Source organism: Canis lupus, chromosome 1, assembly GCF_003254725.2.
Source record: "Canis lupus dingo isolate Sandy chromosome 1, ASM325472v2, whole genome shotgun sequence".
Lineage (NCBI taxonomy): Eukaryota > Metazoa > Chordata > Mammalia > Carnivora > Canidae > Canis > Canis lupus.
The window spans coordinates 55,066,982-55,088,299 of NC_064243.1; the positions used below are offsets into that span (position 1 = coordinate 55,066,982).

Sequence of the window (21,318 nt, forward strand, 5' to 3'; positions counted from 1 at the left end):
TACAGAGGGCACGGACCTCTGCATGGACCCAGTGCCCTCACGCCCACACCGGCCGCTCCCATCCCCGGGAAGAATCAGGACAGACACACAGATGGGCAGGCTGGACAGGAAGCCCCACTGCTCTGGGACGGCAGGGGCCATGGCTGAGGTCCCACTCCACGTGGAGGGGACGTGGCCAAATGCGAAAGGGCTGTTTTGTCATTTCTGTCATTGGTCTTTGGAACTCCAAGACCCTCCAGCAAGACAGTCCCGGGAGCAGGGGCTGCCGGAGAGAATCTAGGACCCACGAATCCTGCACGGAGCGTACATGTCCTAAAAGATGTTGGTGGCGACCTGAAATTTGAATTTAACTGGGCATCTTGCTAGTGTGGCACGTCTACCAAGGAGGGAGCTGCGGTAGGCACGGAGTGGGAGACGTTTCCTGGTCAAGGAAGGACAATCCTGGAGGAGTGGACTTGTCCTGGCTCTGTGGCCCCTTGGCTGCCCCAGGTCCTACGTAGCACTTTCTGGAAAGGGGATCTCTGCTAACAGCCTAGTTTACGGCGTCCCTCCTATGGCACCTTAGGAGGGTCTTCAGGAAAGGACAGCACAGGGGCAGGGAGCCGTGGAAACAGAATCTTGGTGAGCATGCCATGGCCACGAGGGACAGTGGTGGATGGTGGCTCTGTGTTCCTGATGTGCCAGCCCCGGGAGACAGGTGTCCCTCTGCCAGCCTGCCCCCACGAGGCCTTCCCTAAGCACGAAGTGGGCAGGCGGGCATCTAGAGAAAGACAGGGCCACAGTGCCCCAGAGCCACATCCATTTCCAGATTGAAATGCACAATTTGAAAACTAGCATGAGAAGGAATCCCAGTGTCACTCGGTGTAACTCATGGGTTTCACGTTTTTCCCTAAAATAAGGGCATAGGGTGAGGTGCAGGCAGGCATAACACAAGGAAGTGTTACACATGATGCCGCACAGCTCAGGCCCTTTCCCTAAGGACACGTCTCAACCAGGAGGTGGGCCCTCCGGACAAGGCCAAGCTCCAGGGGGTGGAAGTAGCCTGGAAGCTGAGATGCTGAACTATAAACTCTGCTCTCCCACGGCCGGGAAGGGCCTGGCGCACCCCCAGCAGCCCCCGCGACACGCAAACGCAGGTGTTGGGTGCTCTCGTACGTACCCTGGTGTAGTCGCCAGCGAGGAAGGCTTGCTCAAATCCGCTGTACATCGGCAGCAGCACCAGTAGGCGCAGGCGCTTGTCTCGAAGGAGCTTGAAGGTCGACAGCAGGGTGGACCAGAAAGATGATTTCTTCTCTCCTTCGCTTTTCTGTTGAGCATCTTTGATGGGCTCGAGAAATAAGGCTATAAGCAGGACCGCCAGGACACCGCTCCCTGCAGGGAGGACAGAGGGGGGGTGCTGGGGTGCTCGCAGGAGCCGGGAAGTCCTGGCTATGTGGCACTGATTTACTTCCTTCTCCCCTTTGGGGCATCTATTTCAAATATCCTCATTTAAGCCATGAAACGAGGCTGCCGAGCCTGACCAGGGCCTCTGGCCTGCAGCACAAACCCCGCGAGGCCCTGAGGTCCTCGGTGCCCTCAACCGAGGCTGTTCCCTTGTCCTCACCCTCAGGTAACTTCCAGCAACAGCTGGGCTCCCTTCTCAGGATTTCGAGTCCCAAAAGGTTATCCCTTGCTAAGCTTTGTGTTTATTCCAAATGTGTTTCCCCTAATGTCCTGCGGTGGGAACTGGGTGCATGCATTGCGGGGCGTCCCGAACGTGAGGGGATGTTGCACATTCGAAGATGGGAGACGAAGCAACTCTAAATGCTAAGGGGGACCCATGGGGAGCAGCTGGGGAGTTGGGGTGCAGGGCTGCGCTGTTTTCAGAGGGGAAGGCGGAGGGGGGCGCTGTCACATGTGCTGCTCTGTGTCCAGGAACTATAGGCCACAGGGGTGGGGGGCGACTGGGGGCCCAGGAGGGTGGGGAGGGATGCAGGGGGGGCTTTCCCTTTCACAGCGGGTGTGCTTTGAACCACATGGATGGGCTGACGATGCAAACACATTTTATTCAAGGCAAAGATTCACGTCCCCGTAGAGGGGACCCTGTGCGTTCACAGTCCAGGAGGTGTGACCGCACCTCTTTCTGTGCCTTGCGCCTCTTCATTATTTGGATGGAGGGCTAGTGTTTATTTATTCCTTTTCATCTTTACCAAGAAACTGTCTCATTCCTTACTGGGCTCGTGATAGCTGCGTATCTGTCCCTGGTTCCTCCTCTCTGGCAACGCGAATGACACCCAGCGCTCCAGGAGCCACAGGTTCATTCAAGAGCCTGATGCTTCCTTCTCTGAAAGGCAGTGGAAACCCTTCAGAACAGCTTTAAGCCACGATGTCTAGTCCGATGGGTCAGACCTGTCAGCCTCTAAAGGTGACTTGAATTATTTTTTCTCTTTGCTTCATCTCACCAGCTCATGTGACACAAGGTCCGTCCCACTGCAGCCCATGGGCCGGGCGTCCCCGAGACTGCCAGGTCTACAAAGCAGCTCTCTGCCAGGTGGTGGGCAGAGCTGGTGAAGCCTGAGCCCATAGCCCCTCAGTGGGCTCCCCCCACAGATGTGACAGCTGACTTCTCAGCCTTATTGCTGTCCTGCAGCCACTGTCTTCCCGGCTAAACACAATCCTTCTCCCCAGGTCGGTACAACTGCATTTTGACAATGCTCATTAAACACCACGTGGAGGTCTGCTGAGCTCGTGCCAAGGTCACACGTGGTCACTAGTTTTCTCGAGAGCCATAAGTGCCACCAAATCATTAGAGCCGCCCTTATGGGGTCTCAGGCACCTCAATTGTGAAGGAGCTTCCAGAACAGCCCATCCATAGGTTGTGCGTAATCACATGGAGGAGTCGTGTCAGCTCCCCAGGGACTCAGGACCATGGCCTCCCACCGTGGGCAGGCACACGAAGCCCTCAGGACACGCATTATCCCAGGACGAGAGCCACAAGGCACTCACGAGAGGTGGATCATGGTACAGAAACCACATTTTTGCTAGGAAAAGTAAAAATGTGTGTGTGTCCAGAGCTGTCCCGTGACCCAGAACCTGCCAAAGGGGCATGAATGTGCTGGTGTCGCTCATCGAATATACTAAAGAGAATGGCTTTGCAAGGAATATCATCCTGAGGACAGAGGAAATCATGGAAAATTACCCTGGGAAGTAGAATTCTCTTTTCCTGGTTCTCCATTCCTTTTATGTGTGTGTCTTTATGGTAACATGGCCTTGCTTACAGAAAGAAGACCCATGAAACTCTGCAAGGAAGCCAGGATCTGAATAATAAGAGAGTTTCTCCCCGGAACAAAGGCATGGTCCCTGTTTCACATAAATGTCCAGACCGCGCTCCCCTAAGCTGCTGGATTGTGTGAACCAGGAGGTGGGCATCATGTGCTCTGGGTCTGGGGTGGCTACTGGGAACCACAGTGGGGACCCATGTTGCTTTCATGCAGGGGGACGCTCAGAGGGCTGCGTGTTGATGAGGGGAATCTCACACAGGAGCTTAGGGTGCAGAAGATGCATTTCTGTGGCCTGAGCTGTGCCTTGAGACCACAGCACAGTCTCAATCCTCACCATTGTGACTTCGGAACAGTATTTTTAATTTAGTTAATAAAAATATAAGCAAGCACATGTAGCTACTGGCCACTGTATTGGGCTTCGCAAAAGAAAAATGATTCTATCATTATAGGAAACCGTCAGACAGCCCTGTTCTGCTGTATTGGATTTCGTACGAAAAATACCAAAGTACAACCCAGCTGAACTCATTTTGCAGGAATATTTATACTTTGGGAAGATACTCTTTTTCTACACATACCCGTGTAGATGCCCAGCAGGGTGTAGATCAGAGTCTGCGAGGGACGCTGGGTGCTGTTGGTGGGCGCTGTGGCCATCAGGCAGTCGCTGGCCCCACAGGACAGAAGCTGCTCCTCTGGGATGGCCTCTGTGCAGTTGGAAGCAAAAAGATGATGTGAGAATGTGGGGAACTGACAGGATGAGGGGTGGGAGGAATGAAATATGTAGCTAACAAGAGCCTGGACACCCTCAAAGCAAGGGTGACCATAGGTCAAGAGCATGGGACATGGGTTTGTTTGACCAGCTACCTCAAATCACCCTTCCCCTTAGGCGCACATTTTAAGACCCTGGACAAAGGTGTAATAAATGCTAGTTGCTTGTTATATTACTTTCTGGACATAATGAACATGCTCAACGTTTCCAGAAGAATCAAGAAGAAATAAGGTACATTAGAATAGGTGTCAGAACTGCTGGGTTCTCTTTCAAATTCCACGACCTTGGGTAGGTCATTTCACACCCCTTCTGAGTGTTAGTTTCCCTATCTGCTGAAAGAATAAAATGTGCACGGTCAATGACTCTCAGACCATGTCTGAGGTGCTGGGGAGAGGGGGGAAGATGTCATGGAAGAAAGAGCATTTGTCATAATAGAAATTTCATCACATAGAACTCTGAAAGTCCCCTTCAACTGGTGAGAGCCACAGCCCAAAGAACGAGAGGGGGTTTGGAGGGAGGTCAGAGGTCGAGGGAGGCGAAGGAGGCTTGCAGGGCTCTGGGGATGCCTCACTCCTCGGAGTCTGTGTCCTGGGATCACTTGGAGAATTAAGCTCACTTGCCTGAATGTCATTAAAAGTAAATCTCTTCACTCCGTTTCACTCCAGGTGTGTTGTAGACTGACCCTTAATCTCAGTTTCTGTTGGATTATTGATAGCAATAATGAGTAAAAATCAGGTATCCATCAACCCAATGGTTTCCCTTCTTCAGATGCACTTAGCAAGTGATGGCATCACATGAGAAAAAGGGGAGGGAGGATTTTGGAGTTTCCTAAAGGTGGACTTTATAGGGAAGAGCAGGACCGAGGACCACGATGCAGAGATAGGACTAATCCTGATTAGAGTCAGGAGTCAGTATGGGAGAAAGTTATTCAAAATACAGTGTGATACTAGTTTCAGGTGTAGAATTTAGTGATTCAGCACTTCCACACATTACCTGGTGCTCATCACAACCAGTGCCCTCCTTAATCCCCATCATCTATTGAACCCATATCCCTACCCATCTCCCCTCTGATAACCATCTGTTTGTTCTCTAACATTGGGAGTCTGTTTCTTGGTTTGCCTCTCTTCCTCCCACCTCCATGTTTGTTTGTTTTGTTTCTTAAATTCCACACATGAGTGACATCATATGATACTTGTCTTTCTCTAGCTTGTTTCACTTAGCATAATACTCTTTAGCTCCAGCCATGTCATTGCAAATGGCAAGATTTTGTTCCTTTTTTATGGATGAGTAATAATCCATTGTAGAGAAAAGAATAAAATAAATCCTTTTGATTAGAACCAATATAAATCACATGTTTGGGAATCCTATAGATATTCATACACATTACAAATCTATTTATTAACTCTGAGAGATTAGAATTACAATAATTTGATTTCATGGGAAAAATAAATGTAACATTTTGTATTGTCTAAGACATTTTACGAAAGGCCAAGGTGCTGAATAGTAGTAATCATCAACAAATAGATGTTCTCTAACTGTTCATATGGATGAAACAGCATTAGTGTACAAAGGCCTCACTTCTACTATGAGGAGTTGGAATAAAAATAAAAATGGAATAAAGGACTCTAAAAAAGAAAAAAAGAGTCAGGAGTCAGAACCTTCCCCTCCTCCCCCCACCCCCCTAAGAATAAAGGTTGCCTGTGAGCACTGAAGAGATTTATTTCCTCTGCCCTTGGTTTAAATCCTCAGACATCCAAGGGTGCAGACATAAAACAGATACACACCTTATATCCGTGTCTGGGCAAGGGCAAGGAAAGATGTGAGTTAAGACACCAGCTGTCAAATGTTGACATCAGTTAAGGGTCAACTGGTCTTATGTGAAATGTTTAAGACTCTGGACAGTGGATCAGTTCAGTGGGATGATAAATCAATCAAACTCATTCTTAGTCTAAAAGGATAGTGATGGCTCCATGAACCCGAGTTCCACTGGCAGTGACCCTCTGTTTCCTTTGGGCTCTGCTCTTCAGGGGTTTCCCCCTGGCCCTGGGAGGGCAGGACCAGAATGGTTGGGGCCCTTGTGGACGACAGACCCTCAGATCTACACAGACCATCCTGGAGAACAGCTGGGAACCAGGAGAGGCTGGGCCGCAGGCAGGTGAGAATCACGTCTTCAGGTGGCTCACCTGCTCTGGTCGTGGAATAAAGATGTGTGTAAATGGGATGGGGGACCTTCTCAGGTGCCATCACTGACCACCGTTTTCTTTTACCTTGAGTGGGTGTCTGGCCAAACACCAGTGATGAGATCAGGTTGCCCCAAACACCGGATGACTGGAATATGAGAAAGAAGATGCCAAAATACTGGTTCACCACGTCTCTGCCAACTTTTCCCACATTCTTTGCTTCTGTGTTTCCCATGATTGTGAGGTACGTGCATTGGGCGGACCACAGAGGGGCAGCCCCAAGGCCCAGCAGTATGGAGGTGGGAATCAAGGTGTACCTGAAAAACAAAATGCTTACCTCTGTGAAGAAGGAAACACCATGCTTAGTCCCCTGTAAGCATTATTATGTTTATGGATTGGCTAGATTGATGGATTCACCATCCATCAGACTCAGATAAATGACCAAACCCAGCACCATTTCTGATTCAGGTTCATTTACAAGAGAGAAATTCATTGCCTGTGAACTTTGCATTTGAAAGCAACTACTTATAAACTGGGATTACAAGTAAGGCTGTATGGTTTCTGAGTATTTCTAACAGCTATACCTTTAAAAAATGATTTATTTATTTATTGAAACAGTGATTGGTTGATTGGTGAAAACTCTATGGCAATAAGAAAAAGAAGAATGTGAAGTCACCATAATCTTATGTCTGGGATGTCAATGGGCATCCCTCCAAAGAGATGCTTGACAGGTGTGTTCTTTTGAATAAGAGTGTGGGGCCAGTGCCCTTAGAGCTTGGTCACTGAGAACCCCTCTCATGGGCCCCTGCACGTCTAGTTCCAGCCCTGCCACGTCCACTTTCTGTGATGATGAGGGTGTGGTGGTGGGTCCATTGGTCACATTCTGCTAAGTCTCCTGAAATGCACCCTGGACATCTTCTAGCTTTCATCACTGTGGTCACAAAAGGGCCCTGGGACAGAGAGGGAAGCTCAAGGCCCAGAACAGGCCTGAGGGGAGGTCAGGCTGGGACTTAGGGGAAGAAATGGGCACAGCAAAATGGACAGAGACATCTTGATGGGAAAAAAATGGGGGAAAAGCCTCCACAGTTTCCTATCCCAGAAACAGAGAGGAATTTTAGGGAATGGCACTCATTTTGAAGTGGGAGCAATGGGGTGTCATTGGGCACGTCCAGCCATGTGCGCCCGAGCAGCTGAGCCTGAGGCATGACCCAGAAGCGGGGCGTGAGCTGTGTGGGCCGTACCAGCTGGCATAGAAGTTGCCCAGGGAGAAGGCCACGTAGCAGCACATGGAGACGACGATGGTCCATTTGCAGCCAAACTTCTTAATCAGGAGCGGCGGGAGGAACATGGAGGACAGAAGTACCCCGCCGTACAGCGTGCTGAGTGCTGTCACGCCCAGGCCTTCCTCTCTGTACAGGCTGCTCTGTGGGGACAAAACCACCCTGGTCAGAGGGGCCCACCGCCAAGGGGAAGAGCTCTGGGTCACCACTAGGTTCCTGAGACAGCCACAACAGGCTTCCTGTGGCTTCCCAGCTGACAGGTGCGGCGAGAGTGGAAACTAGCACAGTCCCAACAGAGGGTCAGCTGCTGCCAGAGACTCTGAAGAGGGGAAGCCTGAGGCCCAGGTGCTGGACACTCCAGCACTCCAGGCTTCTCTCTTCTTTCTCTCTTCCTTTCCTTCCCCACCCCTTGGGGTGCCCTGACCTTCCTTCTTGTCCTCGCTTTCCAAAGGGTGCTCAAGTGCAGATAAAGGGTCTCCAAGGGCCCATGGATAATGTGGTCCATGGAGACCTCAGCTTTGATCCTTTAGCTAGAATTTCATCTAACGCCTAGCACACACACCCTTGTGACCCAAGATGTCACCCCAGCTGACAAAGATCCCTTGGAACATGGGAAATTGTTCTGTTTTTTCCGAATCTCTCCCCATGCCTTGCCCAAAGCAGGTACATAACAGTATATTTGTGGATTAGTTGAAACTGAAAGTAACAACAGCTAATCCCATGAAAATTCTGAAATCTTGTTAGAAGATAGAAATTGAGTGTTCATTTTCCATGATGTGGGGGTTATCTGGAAATTTCTGCTTATGATTCTTGTTGCCAGAAGTGTGGAGTGAGAGTTGGTTCAGCCTGAGCCTTTTGTTTCCTTAACACAAACGTATGAAATCCCGTATTACTGAGCTCAGCTCCTCCATGTTAATGACAACCGTGCAGCACTTCTGTGCACTGGAATTTCTCTTCTAGGCATGGTGCTGCTGCAAATCGGCAAGGTATATTAGTCACTCATAATCTAATTCTACTGCAAACCACTGCAAAGGAAGACAGATCTCAGTAGACAAAGTGGGAATCAAATTTTAAAAACAAAGGTGTTTTCTATGTAAATGGCCACGTTCAGTCGCCTGTATCTGCATGTGTTAGGGGAGCAGGCCTGCAAAACACATGTATGAGGATAAGTATGTGTGCATGTGGAATTTGGATAATGCAAGACCTGCTTATATAAGCAAGTAGGACATTCACTCAAGTCATTCAACAAATGTAGCCTTAAGCACTTACCAGTACAGGCTCTGTGCACTGCTCTAGTGAAACAAAGGAAATTATGACAGCCACTGCCATCCGGGAGTACATGGTGGACAGGAGCCGACAGGGGTCAGTAACACCAGCAAACAGGCCATTGCAATAGGCCTGAGTCCTGCAAGGGAAGCTCAGGGGCCAGCCCAGTGGAGTCAGGAAGACTGTCTAGAGGGAGTGAAGGCCAAGTGAGATCTGGAGGATGAGAGGGTAACCTGAGGAAGGGTGGGAGGTGATGAGTTTTCATGGGCCTTGTCCTCAGCTGAGAGGCAGCAGAGAACATTGAGCTGCTTTGGCCAGAGCCGTTAAGCTCTTCTGGGGGAGTGAGGCTGGGCAGCCTGCCAGACTAGAGCACGAGTAGTCTCGGTTCAATCCTGGGGAGTAGGGTTGGATCTTTAAACCCATGGAGAACCTGGGAAGGGAGTTAAACTGGAGGTTAGCCTGAGCCGATGACTTTCACTCACAGAGTTACCCATCCTATGTGCTGTCAGGGGGACATGGTCATGGAGTGGTGGCCATCCTCCTAGCATCATGGACTCACACAGGCATAATGCGGTGCCTGCCACAGCACCAGAGCAACACATCCGGGGACTTTGGTTCCAGGGGTCAGGGAAGGGGAGAAGGGGGTGACATCCAAGTGGAGATCTGAAAGACTAGTAGGAGGTCACTAGCCACAGGAGTGAGAGGGCCCAGCTGCTGTAGGGGGAGGCTGTGTAAGTGCATGCCTGGGTCCTGGGGCGAGTCTGGCTGGGACCTTGGGGATCCTGGGACCGTGTGCGCCGGTCAGATGAGAGCTGAAGGAAATGACAGGGACAGGCAGATGCTCCCAACATCGTGGGGACACAGCCAGGCCTAAGGTCACTTCTGTCCACGTCATTGCCTTCTTTTGCTTAGCTCAGTCCTGACTGATGGAGACAACTGTCCCAGTGAAACCATATTGACATATTCTGGATCAGCAAGCAAAGAAATATGGCAAGTTAGGGCTGGGACAGAAGGTAGGGAAAGTGGATGGGTGAGATTGTTCCATGCCAGAGCTGGAGGTCTGGTTCTCGAACTTCTCTGGTCTTCCAGAAAGAGGGGACCTCAGCAATGGTCACACATGCTTCTACACCCAAGGAGCCCAGGTGGACTGGGGAGGATCTGGGTGTGAAGGGGGTAGGGAGCATCTGCTCTCCCTGGGCTTCTGCCCCACAGCAACTACACTTCAGAAAAAAAAAAAAAAAAAAAAAAAGTAACCGTCTGGGGAAAATATAGCAAATCTTCTAGTAGGCACATGTGACCTCTGCTGCAGCCATTTAGAGAGGCCCAAGGAGGAAAGAATGCCATGGAGTTCAAACTGACAGAAACCAGCTTGGCCAAGTTCACTGTTTGGCCTAAATCTATACAGTCTGATGAAATCTGATAAATTCACATTACTACCCAAACCACAAAGCCAAAGTCATGAAACCATAGAATTCACAATGATTGATCCTGTGTCTCTTCCTTTAACAGTCCAAAGGCAAAGAAAGTCTTATCACATCACTAACCCAGGACCCACACCCCTCATCCAAGGGTCAAGCACACAGTCAGCTGGAATGGGTGGGGCTGTGCGTTGCAAGCTCGCACATAAAAACCACTGTTTGACAGGATTTGGGAGTGAATTGGTTAATGAGAAATCCTACATTCCTCATCTTCTGTGACCAAGGAGATTCTTGGAGGCCAGGAGACAAATGTCCATTCAGAAGTGTTCTCACTTACCTGCAGACTCTGCAGACCTCCGTAGGCTGTAAAGAGAAGCAGAAATCCAAAAGAAACCACGAGGACATTCTTCAGGCTTCTTTCCATTATGCTGATTAAACGTTTCAACCATCAGTGGGCACGTAGATTCAGAGCTCCCTGAAAGAAACCAGTCGGGATACAGGAAAAGCAATCCATCCCAAGAAGTCCCAGGGAGTGACATTCTCTCTCTCTCTCTCGTCTAAGTGAGAGGCGTGCAGGTCATTAGGGCCACTGTGAGTTAATAAACCTGGTTATCACTGACACCATGAGGCACCATGGGGGTTGTTATTCATTCACCTTCTCTGTAACCTGCAATAACCACTTTCTAACAGGGCAAAAGATTAGGACTTTTATCAGCTTGTAAGTGGTTGCACTTGTTCCCTATTAATTTCTAGAAGATATAATCCTTACAGTGAAACAATGATTTTCATATTATAGACATATAATACAATACATTACATGTATAATATAATTACATTATATATACATATAATGGTACCTTTTCGTATTAAAAGAAATGGTCAGTGGTGCAGAATGTGGATATACTTCAGTCTTAAAGAACAAAATAGAAATGTCAGCTTCAAGATATATATAGCTCAACTTCTGAAAACAACTTAACATGATTGTGAGAACCAAGGGCCAAAATATGGGTTTCTCAAAGACTGCATGATTTTACAACACTGCAATAATTAAAAAAAAAAAAAAAAAAGACCACACCTCCTGAGTATAACATTTTACAATATGCAAAGCACTTTACATGCATCGTTTTGTGTTGCCCCAAAGTAGAGCTGTGATAATTATCATTGGAACTCTCGGATATTACCAGACAGGGAGCTGAGCTTCAGAGCAGGTCACAGATTTTGGATTTTTGGAAGACAGCAGTGCTGTTCAAGAGAACTTTCTGCACTATCCATGGCAACCACGGGCTATATGTGGCTATTGAGCAGTTGAAATGTTGCTAGTGCTACTGAGGAACTCAACTCATCACTGCACTTAATTTTAATTAATTTAAATTTAAATAGCTGCCTGGCAGTGGCTACCGTATTGGGCAGCACCCATCTGGCTTTAAACAACTTACCCCGTATCTCACAGTTAATAAGCCAAATCACTGGTTTATCCAATCGTTTGTTCAACTGTTTTTTTCAATTGTTAGTGAACTTTATGTTTGAAGATTGTTTCCTAAGTTCTGTGAAGTCAGTGACTTTTATTTAGTTTGGACCCATAAGAAAAGCCTTGCGGTGTTGGTGAACATAACGTGTTGGTGACGCCACTCATGGGAGCATGTTATTCTGTTTGAAGAACATGATAAAGCCCTTGCAGCTTAATTTATTCTTGTGAAAATAAAATCTTTAGGAAAATAATGGTTTTATGTACTGAAAAAATGTGGATAGTCATGCTTAATACAGACATGCAAACAGCATAGGCCAGTAAAAGACACTAACATGGAAACAAATGAGACCTGTGGGTTCAAACACTAACCTGCCACCTCTCTGCTGGGGAGTCTCAGGGAAATCACACCACTCTCCAAACCTGCCTCCTCTTGAAAAAGGAGAGTTGCAAAAGTTCAAGAAGCTAATCATTGTGAAAGCCCTGGATATCCCTAACACAGAGCCATCACCAGGAAATGTTAATTGGCTAAGATGACATTTTAACTTTCAGAGAAAATATCACTTGCGTCAGTTTTTTAAAAAATATAATACTTAGCATAAAATGGACTTTTTCACACCAATCTTACAGATCAATGAATTCTGACTTCTTTATTTTCAGCAACATTCTAGCTCACTTCAGTTCTGGTCTGTCTACAACTATTCGCCATTGATGTCCACTGTAATCTTACAAGACACAACTGAGGTTTTCTTTTGTTACCCACTGTTGAAACGTACCAGAACCATCTTCTGGGATTTGGGGACTGGGGAGCGACCCCAGGGAGCTACCCTTCTGGCTCTGTCTGTGTTTCTGCAGCGAAGCCTCATTGTGCTCCGTCTTTGCAAGCCACATCCATCCCTGTCCCTCTAGCTGTCTTTCTGGGAGTCAGGAATTTGCTGGAAAATAATTGCTTTAATCCTATCTGCTTCTACTGTCCCTCCTAGTTCTTCCCTTTTATCTGTTATAATAGTGAGTTTTTAAATGAAAAGTATTTTACAATCTGCCTTGGCTCTTTAGCAGAACAAAATACTCACCCCACACAGTTTTCATGAAATAATTCACATACATCACTGTCTAAGTTGAGGTATAGGGATCCCTGGGTGGCTCAGCGGTTTAGAGCCTGCCTTTGGCCCAGGGTGTGATCCTGGAGTTCCAGGATCCAGTCCCACGTTGGGCTCCCTACATGGAGCCTGCTTCTCCCTCTGCCTGTGTCTCTGCCTGTGTCTCTGCCTCTCTCTGTGTCTCTCATGAATAAATAAATAAAATCTTAAAAAAAAATAATTTGAGGTAGGCAGCATGGTGGTTTGATTTACATCTATTGGAAAATAATTACCACAATAGATTCAGCTAACATCCAACTTTTCATATAAGATACAATAAAAAGAAAATGAAAGAGAAAAAAAAAACACTTTCTTGTGATGAGAACTCTTAGAATTTAAAAACTTTCCTATATTTCCAAGACATAAATCCAGCGGTATTAATTATAGTTATCATGCTTTACCTCACATCCCTAGTAATTATTTATCTTATAACTGGAAGTTTGTACCTTTTGACCACCTTTCTCCATTTTCCCATCACCCTCTATTTCTGGTAACCACAAGTCTTTTTTCCTTTGATTTTGGTTTTTAAGTTTTTAAATCTTATTTTTTGAGATTATATGTATAAGGGAGATCATACAATTTTTGCCTTCCTCTTTCTTATTTCACTTAGCATAATGCCTTCAGAGTCCATCCATCTTTTTTTTTTTTTTTTTTAGGAGGAATGGGTTTCTTTCTTTCTTTTCCTTTTTTTTTTTAAATTTTTTATTTATTTATGATAATCACACAGAGAGAGAGAGAGAGAGAGAGAGAGAGGCAGAGACACAGGCAGAGGGAGAAGCAGGCTCCATGCACCGGGAGCCCGACGTGGGATTCGATCCCGGATCTCCAGGATCATGCCCTGGGCCAAAGGCAGGCACCAAACCGCTGCACCACCCAGGGATCCCCAGAGTCCATCCATCTTGTCACAAATGGTAGGAGTTCCAAATTTTTATGGCTGAATAATGTTCCATTGTACCTATATACACACCTTATCTACCCATTCATCCATCAATGGACACTTAGGTTGTTTCCATATCTTGGCTATTATAAATAATGATGCTATGAACATGCAGGTGCAGGTATATTTTTGAGTTTAGTGTTTTCATTTTCTTTGGATACATACCCAGAAGTGAGAATGCTGGGTCATATGGTAATTCTATTTTTAACTTTTTTTTAAAAAATATTTTATTTATTTATTCATGAGAGACACAGAGAGAGAGAGGCAGAGACATAGGCGGAGGGAGAATCAGATTCCATGCGGGGAGCCCGATGTGGGACTTGATCCCAGAACTCCAGGATCACACCCTGAGCCAAAGGCAGATGCACAACCACTGAGCCACCCCGTGGTCACCTAAAAATAAGTGCCCCTATTTTTAATTTTTTGAGGAAACTCCATGTTGTTTTCCACAGTGATTGCACCTACCTACATTCCTATCAACAGTGCATAAAGGCCCCTTTTCTCCACATCCATGCTAGCTTTTGTTACCTGTTGTCTTTTTGATGATGGCCATTCTAACAGGTGTGAGGTAATATCTCCTGTGGTTTTGATTTATATTTTCCTGATGATTCGAGAGATTGTGCATTTTTACATGTACCTGTTGGCTTTTGATGTATCTTATTTGGAGAAATTGCTATTCAGGTCCTTTGCCCATTTTTGAATTGTTTTTTGTTCATTTGTTTGTTTTTTGCTGTTGAGTTATACGTGTTCTTTATGTATTTTGGGTATTAACCCCTTATCAGATATATGGTTTGCAAATATTTTCCCCCTTTCATAGGTTTTCTTTTCACTTTGCTGATGGTTTCTTAGGCTGTGTAGAGCTTTTTAGTTTGATATAGTTGCACTCATTTATTTTTTGATTTTGTTGCTTGTGTGGTAGGTGTCATATCCAGACTTCACAGCCAAGACTCATGTCAAGGAGCTTTATTCTTTATTTTATTTTAGGGGTTTCATGGTGGCAGGTCTTATATTTATGTCTTTAAACCATTTAGTATTAATTTTTGTGAGTGGAGTAAAATATGGGCCCAATTTCATTCTTTTACATGTGAATATCCAATTATCCCAGCACCATTTTTTGAAAAGACTCTTCTCTCCATTGAATATTCTTGGCTCCCTTGTCAAACATTAGTTAATTAATGTTTGGGTTTATTTCTAGGTTCTCATTTCTGTTTCATTGTTCTATTCATCTGCTTTCATGCCAGTACCATACTCTTTCAATGACTATTGTTTTATAGTATAGCTTGAAATCAGGAAGCATGATACTTTCTGCTTTGTTCTTAGGATTTCTTTGGCTTTTGGAGGGTCTTTTGTGATTCCATATAAATTTTAAAAGTTTTTTTTTTCTACTTCTGTAAAAAATGCCTTTGGAATCTTGATACAGACTGCCATAATTCTATAGATGGCTTATGGTAGTATTGGCATTTTAAAAATATTAATTCCTCCAATCCATGAACATGGGATACTTTACCATTTATTTGTGTCTCCTTTGATGTATTTTATCAAGCTCTTGTAGTTTTCAAAGTACAGATCTTTCATCTCCTTAAATTTATCCTTAAATATTTTATTATTTTTGATGCTATTTTAAGTGGGACCAATTTCAATTATTTCCTCTCCTGAAAATTTGTGGTTGGTGTATAGAAATGCTACTGATTTTCATATGTTGATCCTGCAACTTCACTGAAATCATTGATAAGATCTAATAGTTTCTTGATTGAACCTTTAGGATTTTCTATATATAAGATACTGTCATTTGAAAATAGAGACATTTTACTTCTTCCTTTTAAATTTGTATGTATTTATTTCTTTTTTCTTGCCTTATTGCTCTGGCTAGCACTTCTAGTACCGTGTTGAATAGAAGCAGTGATAGTGGGCACTGTTGTCTTTTTCCTGACCTAAAGGGAAAGTTTCAACCTTTCACCATTGAGCATGATATTAGCTATGGGCTTGTCACATATGGCCTTTATTATGTTGAAATTTTTTTCCATGCTTAATTTGCTAAGAGTTTTTATCCAGAATAAATACTGAATTTTGTCAAGTGTTTCTGCTTCTATTGAAATGATTATATGATTCTTTTCTTTCATTCTATTAATGTGATGTATCACAATGCTTGATTTATATATGTCAAACTATCCATCCTCACATTCCAAACAGAAAATCCTATTTGCTCATGGTGAATGGTCCATTTAATGTGCTGCTGAATTCGTTTACTAGTACTTTGTTGAAAATTTTTGCATTGATATTCATCAGGGATATTGGCCTGAAGATTTTTTGTTTTTTGTTTTTTTGGTAATGACCTTTTTTGGATTTGGTATCAGGATAATGCTGACCTCATGAGTTTGAGAATGGCCCCCCTCCTTTGATTTTCTTGGAAGAGCTTGGGAAGAACTGGTGTGAATTCCTCTTTGAATGTTTGGTAAAATTCACTGATAAAGCCATCTGGTCTTGAGCTTTTCTTTATTGGGAGATTTTTTTTTTTAAGATTTATTTTTATTTTTTTTATTTTTTATTTATTCATGATAGACATAGAGAGAGAGAAAGAGAGGCAGAGACAAAGGCAGAGGGAGAAGCAGACTCCATGCCGGAGCCCCGACACGGGACTTGATCCCGAGCACCAAACCGCTGAGCCACCCAGGGATCCCCGGGAGATTTTTGATTAATGAGTCAATATCCTTCTTAATTTGTCTGTTCATAATTTTAAACTTCCTTATTCAGTCTTGGTAGTTTATAGGTTTCTTAAAAAGTTTCCATTTTTATTAGGTTGTCCAGTTTGTGGGCATGTAGTTGCTTATCATAGACTCTTAAGATCCTTTGAAGTTCTGTAGTATCCATTATAATGTCTCATTTCCCATTTATAATTTAGTTGATTTGGGTCCTTTTTCTTGTTTCTTTGGTTAGGTGGGGCTTTGTAAATTTTGTTTATCATTTCAAAGAACCAAGTCTTACTTTGGTTAATCTTTTCTACTGGTTTTCTATTCTCTATTTCATTTATTTGTACTCTAATCTTTATTATTATTTCCTTTCTTTCTAACTTTTGTTCAGCTTGTTTCTTAAGGCATAAAATTTTGTTGTTATTTGGGATCTTGTTTATTTGGGGTCTTGCACTCCACAGGTTCCAATATGTAATGTTTCCATTTTTGTTTGTCTCAAAACACTTTTTATTTCTCCTTTAATTTCTTCTCTGATCCATTGCTTGTTTAGGAGAGTGTTGTTTAATTTTCATGTGTTTGTAAATTTTCCAGTTTTCCTTTTGTTATTGATTTCTGGATTCATGACATTGTGGTCAGAGAAGATACTTGATTTAATTTCAATCATTTACAATTTACTAAGACTTGTTTTGTGGTCTAATAGATAGTTTATTCTAGAAAATGATCAATGCGCCTGAGAAGAATGTGTATTCTATTGTTGGATAGAATCCTCTGCATATGTCCTTAGGGGCCATATGGTCTATAGTGTTGTTCAAATCTGTTGTTCTCATATTGATCCTCTGTATGATCTCTCCATTGTTGAGAAGGGGGGCATTAAATTCCCCAGCTATAATAATAGTATTTCTGTTGATTTCTTATTTAAGCTCTGTTACTTTTTGGCTTTATATATTTAGGGGCTCCAATATTGACTGCAGAAATATTTACAATTGTTATATCTTTTTGATGTATTGGCCCTTTTATAATCATTTAATAATTTTCTTTATCTCTTTTTTAACATTTTTAGTTTAAAGTTTATTTTGTCCAGTGTAGGTATAGCTACTCCTGCTTTGTTGTGTTGTTATCATTTGTTTGAAACGTCATTTTCAATCCCTTTACTCCCTATATGTGTCTTTAAGGCTAAAGTGAATTCCTTTTTGAAAACATATTGTTGGATCTTGGTTCTTTATCCATTCAGCCATTCTATGTCTTTTATTTGGAGAACTCAATCACCTTAAAGTAATTACTGATAAATAAAGACTTACTCTTGTCATTTTGTTAATTGTTTTCTGGTTGCTTTATAGACCAGTTGTTTCTTGTTTCCTATTCTGCTATCTTTTTTGGTGTGTTTTAATGTCTTTTGATATTGGTATGCCTTGATTTATTTATCATGTTTTTTTGTACAATTACTACAGGATTTTCCCCTGTGGTTATCATGAAGCTGACATAAATTATCTTAAATTTATAACATCTTATTTTAAAATGATAATGACTCAACCTCAAGAAAAGTCATAAACTTTATACTCTTACTTCTCTTCTCCTTCACATTTTAGCATATTGCTATTGCAATTTACATTTTTTTATTGTATAACTAATAACAGACTAGTATAGTTATGGTTATTTTTAATACTTTCATTTTTTATTACTTTTAAACTAGAGTTGTAAGTGAATTATGCACCACTCCTTCCATATTGCAGAATCTAACTATGGCTGTATATCTGCCATTACCAGTGAGGTTTGCACTATCTTTTTATGTTTTTACTGATATTAATTAGCATTCCCTTACTTCCATTCAGAGAATCTCTTTAATATTTTTATTCCTCCTTCGTTCCTATAGGATCACTTCACCAGGTATAGAATTCTTGGTTGACAGTTATTTTCTTTCAGTATTTTTTAATATGTCATCCCATTTTCTCCTGGCCTAAGAAATCTGCTTCTAGTCTTACAAGATTTCCTTTGTATGTAGTTTCTCTCTTTTCTTTTGCTGTTCCTAAAATAATAATTCTTCTCCTCCTCCTTCACCACCACCTTCTTCTTCTTCTTCTTCTTCTTCTTCTTCTTCTTCTTCTTCTTCTTCTTCTTCTTCTTCTTCTTCTTCTTCTTCTTCTTCTCCTTCTTCTCCTTCTTCTCCTTCTTCTTGTCTTTGACTGTTGATAGTTTAATTATAGTGTTTCTCAGTGTAGTCCTAAGTGGGTTCAACCTATTTGGTATCCTTTGGACCTCATGGATCTGGATGTCCATTTCTCTCCCTAGGTTTGGGAAGTTCTCAGGTATTGTCACTTTAAATATGTTTTCTGTTCCTTTCTCCTTCTCTTGTCCTTGAATTTCCCTAATGTGAGCATTATTTCATTTCAATGTGTTCTATAATACCCATAAGCTTTCTTCATTCTTTCATTTTTTTTCTTTTTGCTCCTCTGACTGAATAATTTCCAATGTTCTTTCCTCCAGGTCACTGATTGCTTATTCTATATGGTTGAGTCTACTTTTAAAACCTACTGAATTCATCAGTTCAGTTATTGTATTTTTTGACTCCAAGATTTCATTTGTTTGTTTGTTTTGATGGTTGCTATTCCTTATGGAACTTCTTATTTTATTCATACATTGTTTTCCTAATTTTGTTTAGTTGTCTGTCTGTTTTCTTGCAGTTCACTAAACTTCCTTAAGAGGATTATTCTAAATTCTCTGTCTTATACTTCATAGATCTTCATTTCTTTAGGGTCAGCTATTGGATCTTTATTAGTTTCCTTTGATGTTATCATATGTACCTGATTTTTCATGATCCTTGATTCATTATGTTGGTATCTATACATTTGAGTAATTGGGCTCCTCTTCTAGATGTCACAGGTTTGCTTTGGCAGAGACAGTTCTCCAGTCAGTTCAGTTTGGGTTTCTGGGTGTGTCTGCTGGTAATGTCCTTGGCAGATGAGCCCTGATATTATGGTCTATTTTTGGAAAGGCAACGTTTCCAGCTCTGTGGATGAGACTTGAAGTTGTGCTATTGGTTGAGAAAAGTTGAATAGGGCTGCTAGTTTGGTTCCCTATCCAAGAAGCCGTAGGATGGGTTCCACGGTTGGCTGGATTCTCTGGTTGAATTTACAAGATGGTCAGGACTGGGTAGTATATTCAGTACTAGGTAGGGCTATGAATTAGTGGCAGGATGAGAGCCTGTATAGCTCATGATTTGGGGACCTGAATCAGGCCAGAATTCCCTGGTCATGTGAGGCCCCTGATTTTGTTTTGTCAGCGGGGAAGTCATTGACTGGGCTTTCCATTCAAGTGCCACTATATGTAGGATTATTGAGGGCTATGCAGTTTCCCATATGCTTTGGTTAAGTTGCTTGGTCCAACAGGCTGAAGGCTGTACTCAGTGACGAGCTGGGCTGTGAATTCAGTGGCAGGGATGGCCAGGAACAGTAGGAGAAGCAGCTCTAAAGCTGGCTAAGTTCTTTGTTTCTTATCTTAACTCAAGCCAACCCACACCCCAAGTTCCCTGGAAGAACAGGGAACTAGCTTTGCTCTGCGAGCTACCAGTTGTGCTTGCCCTTCTCTCCACTCTAGCACTGCTGGGTCACACAGCTTCCAGGAGTTGTCACAAAGCTTCTGGTTAAATGGGCCTGGAAGACACTTTTCAAGGTGGATGCGGCAATGTCTCAGCCCTGGCCCCCCCACACACACACCATGCCTTGATAGGAAGAGGAAAAGCTTCTCTTAATTTCCCAAACAAGCTCTCTGGTTGGGAGGGTCTGGGAGCCACCCTGGGACTTGACCATGTATTAATTTCCCTGCTTATGTGCAGCAGGATGGATCTGTGCTTGGTACTGGCTTTGCTCTGGGGGCAAAAAGCTCTGCCTGATTGCTTCTCAGCTCATGCGCAGCTGTGCTGCACAGCTTCCAGGAGTTGTTGCCAGTCTTTCTGGCCAGATGGGGCTAGAAGGCACTCTTTGCGGGGGGGGGGGGGGGGGGGGCTGTCTCAACCCCTGTGCCTGAGAAAGAGCTGCTCCAGGCTACTCTCAATTTCCCAAACAAGCTGTCTGGCTGGCAGGGGCTGAGAGCTACCCTGGGACTTGGCTGTGTATAAATTCCCCTGCTTGTGTGCAGCTCAGGAAGCATCCACATTCAGTACTGGCTTTGTTCTGGGGGCCATCAGCTCTGCTTGCCCGCCTCTTGGCTCGAGCCTGCACAGCTTCCAGGAATTGTTGCCAGCCCTTCTGCTCGAATGGGGCTAGAAGGCACTCTGCACAGTGAGTGGGGCTGTGACTCAGCACCTTGCCTGGGCAGGGGCAAACTGGACTTGAGAGAGGGAATAATTCCTGATTTGAGGCTCCAAATCCCGCAGATCCTCACCCTACCAAGTTCCCTGGTCACACCGTACCCCTGACCTGGTTTTGCAGTAGAAGAAAACCTTCGTGGAGATTGCTACTTGGGTACTGCATGCATGAGCATGGTCTGCTGAGGTCCCAGTGCTGGTTGTGGTAAGCCGTACCCTCCCACCCACGGTCAGATTTCCAGTGGTCCAGCCCTGCACATTCCCTGCAATCCCGACAGTATGAAACCAGATTAGAGATGCCCACAAAATGACCCACAGTGCTGGGGAGGCTAGTTGTTACCCCAGGTTCCCTTTCCCCACTGGATGACCCAGACTTCTCCGCGTGGTGCGGTGCTGGCCTAGGGAAGAGGCGACGTGGTCAACATGTGGCTGTGTGGCTGCTTCTCTTACCTGGCTGATGCAATCTGTCCTGGCCTGTGATGAGCAGACGGTGCGTCAGCCTCACTCTGGGTTCTAGGATTCCCTCAGGAGTGTTCTCCAACAGTCGTTAGTTGTTCTTGTGACAGGGAGCCAAGGCAGGGACGACCTATGTCATCATCTTAGCAATGTCACTTTCCCAA

The 21,318-nt window shown here is 44.2% G+C and overlaps 1 protein-coding gene and 1 long non-coding RNA gene across 4 annotated transcripts in view; one reads left to right on the plus strand and one right to left on the minus strand.

The window, feature by feature from the left end:
* The window catches only part of UNC93A (unc-93 homolog A), a 39,995-nt gene that overhangs the window by 14,074 nt on the left and 4,603 nt on the right, over positions 1–21,318 (minus strand). For all 3 annotated transcript variants that reach the window (XM_025422751.3, XM_025422753.3, XM_049114450.1), the window contains exons 3-7: positions 10,508–10,645; positions 7,448–7,629; positions 6,294–6,523; positions 3,836–3,961; positions 1,160–1,371 (exon numbers count right to left, since the gene is read on the minus strand). In XM_025422751.3, the coding sequence (XP_025278536.1) occupies positions 1,160–1,371; positions 3,836–3,961; positions 6,294–6,523; positions 7,448–7,629; positions 10,508–10,594 (837 nt within the window). In that variant the 5' untranslated portion in view covers positions 10,595–10,645. The remainder of the gene's footprint in view (positions 1–1,159; positions 1,372–3,835; positions 3,962–6,293; positions 6,524–7,447; positions 7,630–10,507; positions 10,646–21,318) is intronic.
* Positions 8,853–10,791, plus strand: LOC125755781 (uncharacterized). The gene is made up of 2 exons (XR_007413098.1): positions 8,853–8,980; positions 10,262–10,791. It is a non-coding gene; the product is annotated as an uncharacterized LOC125755781 (long non-coding RNA).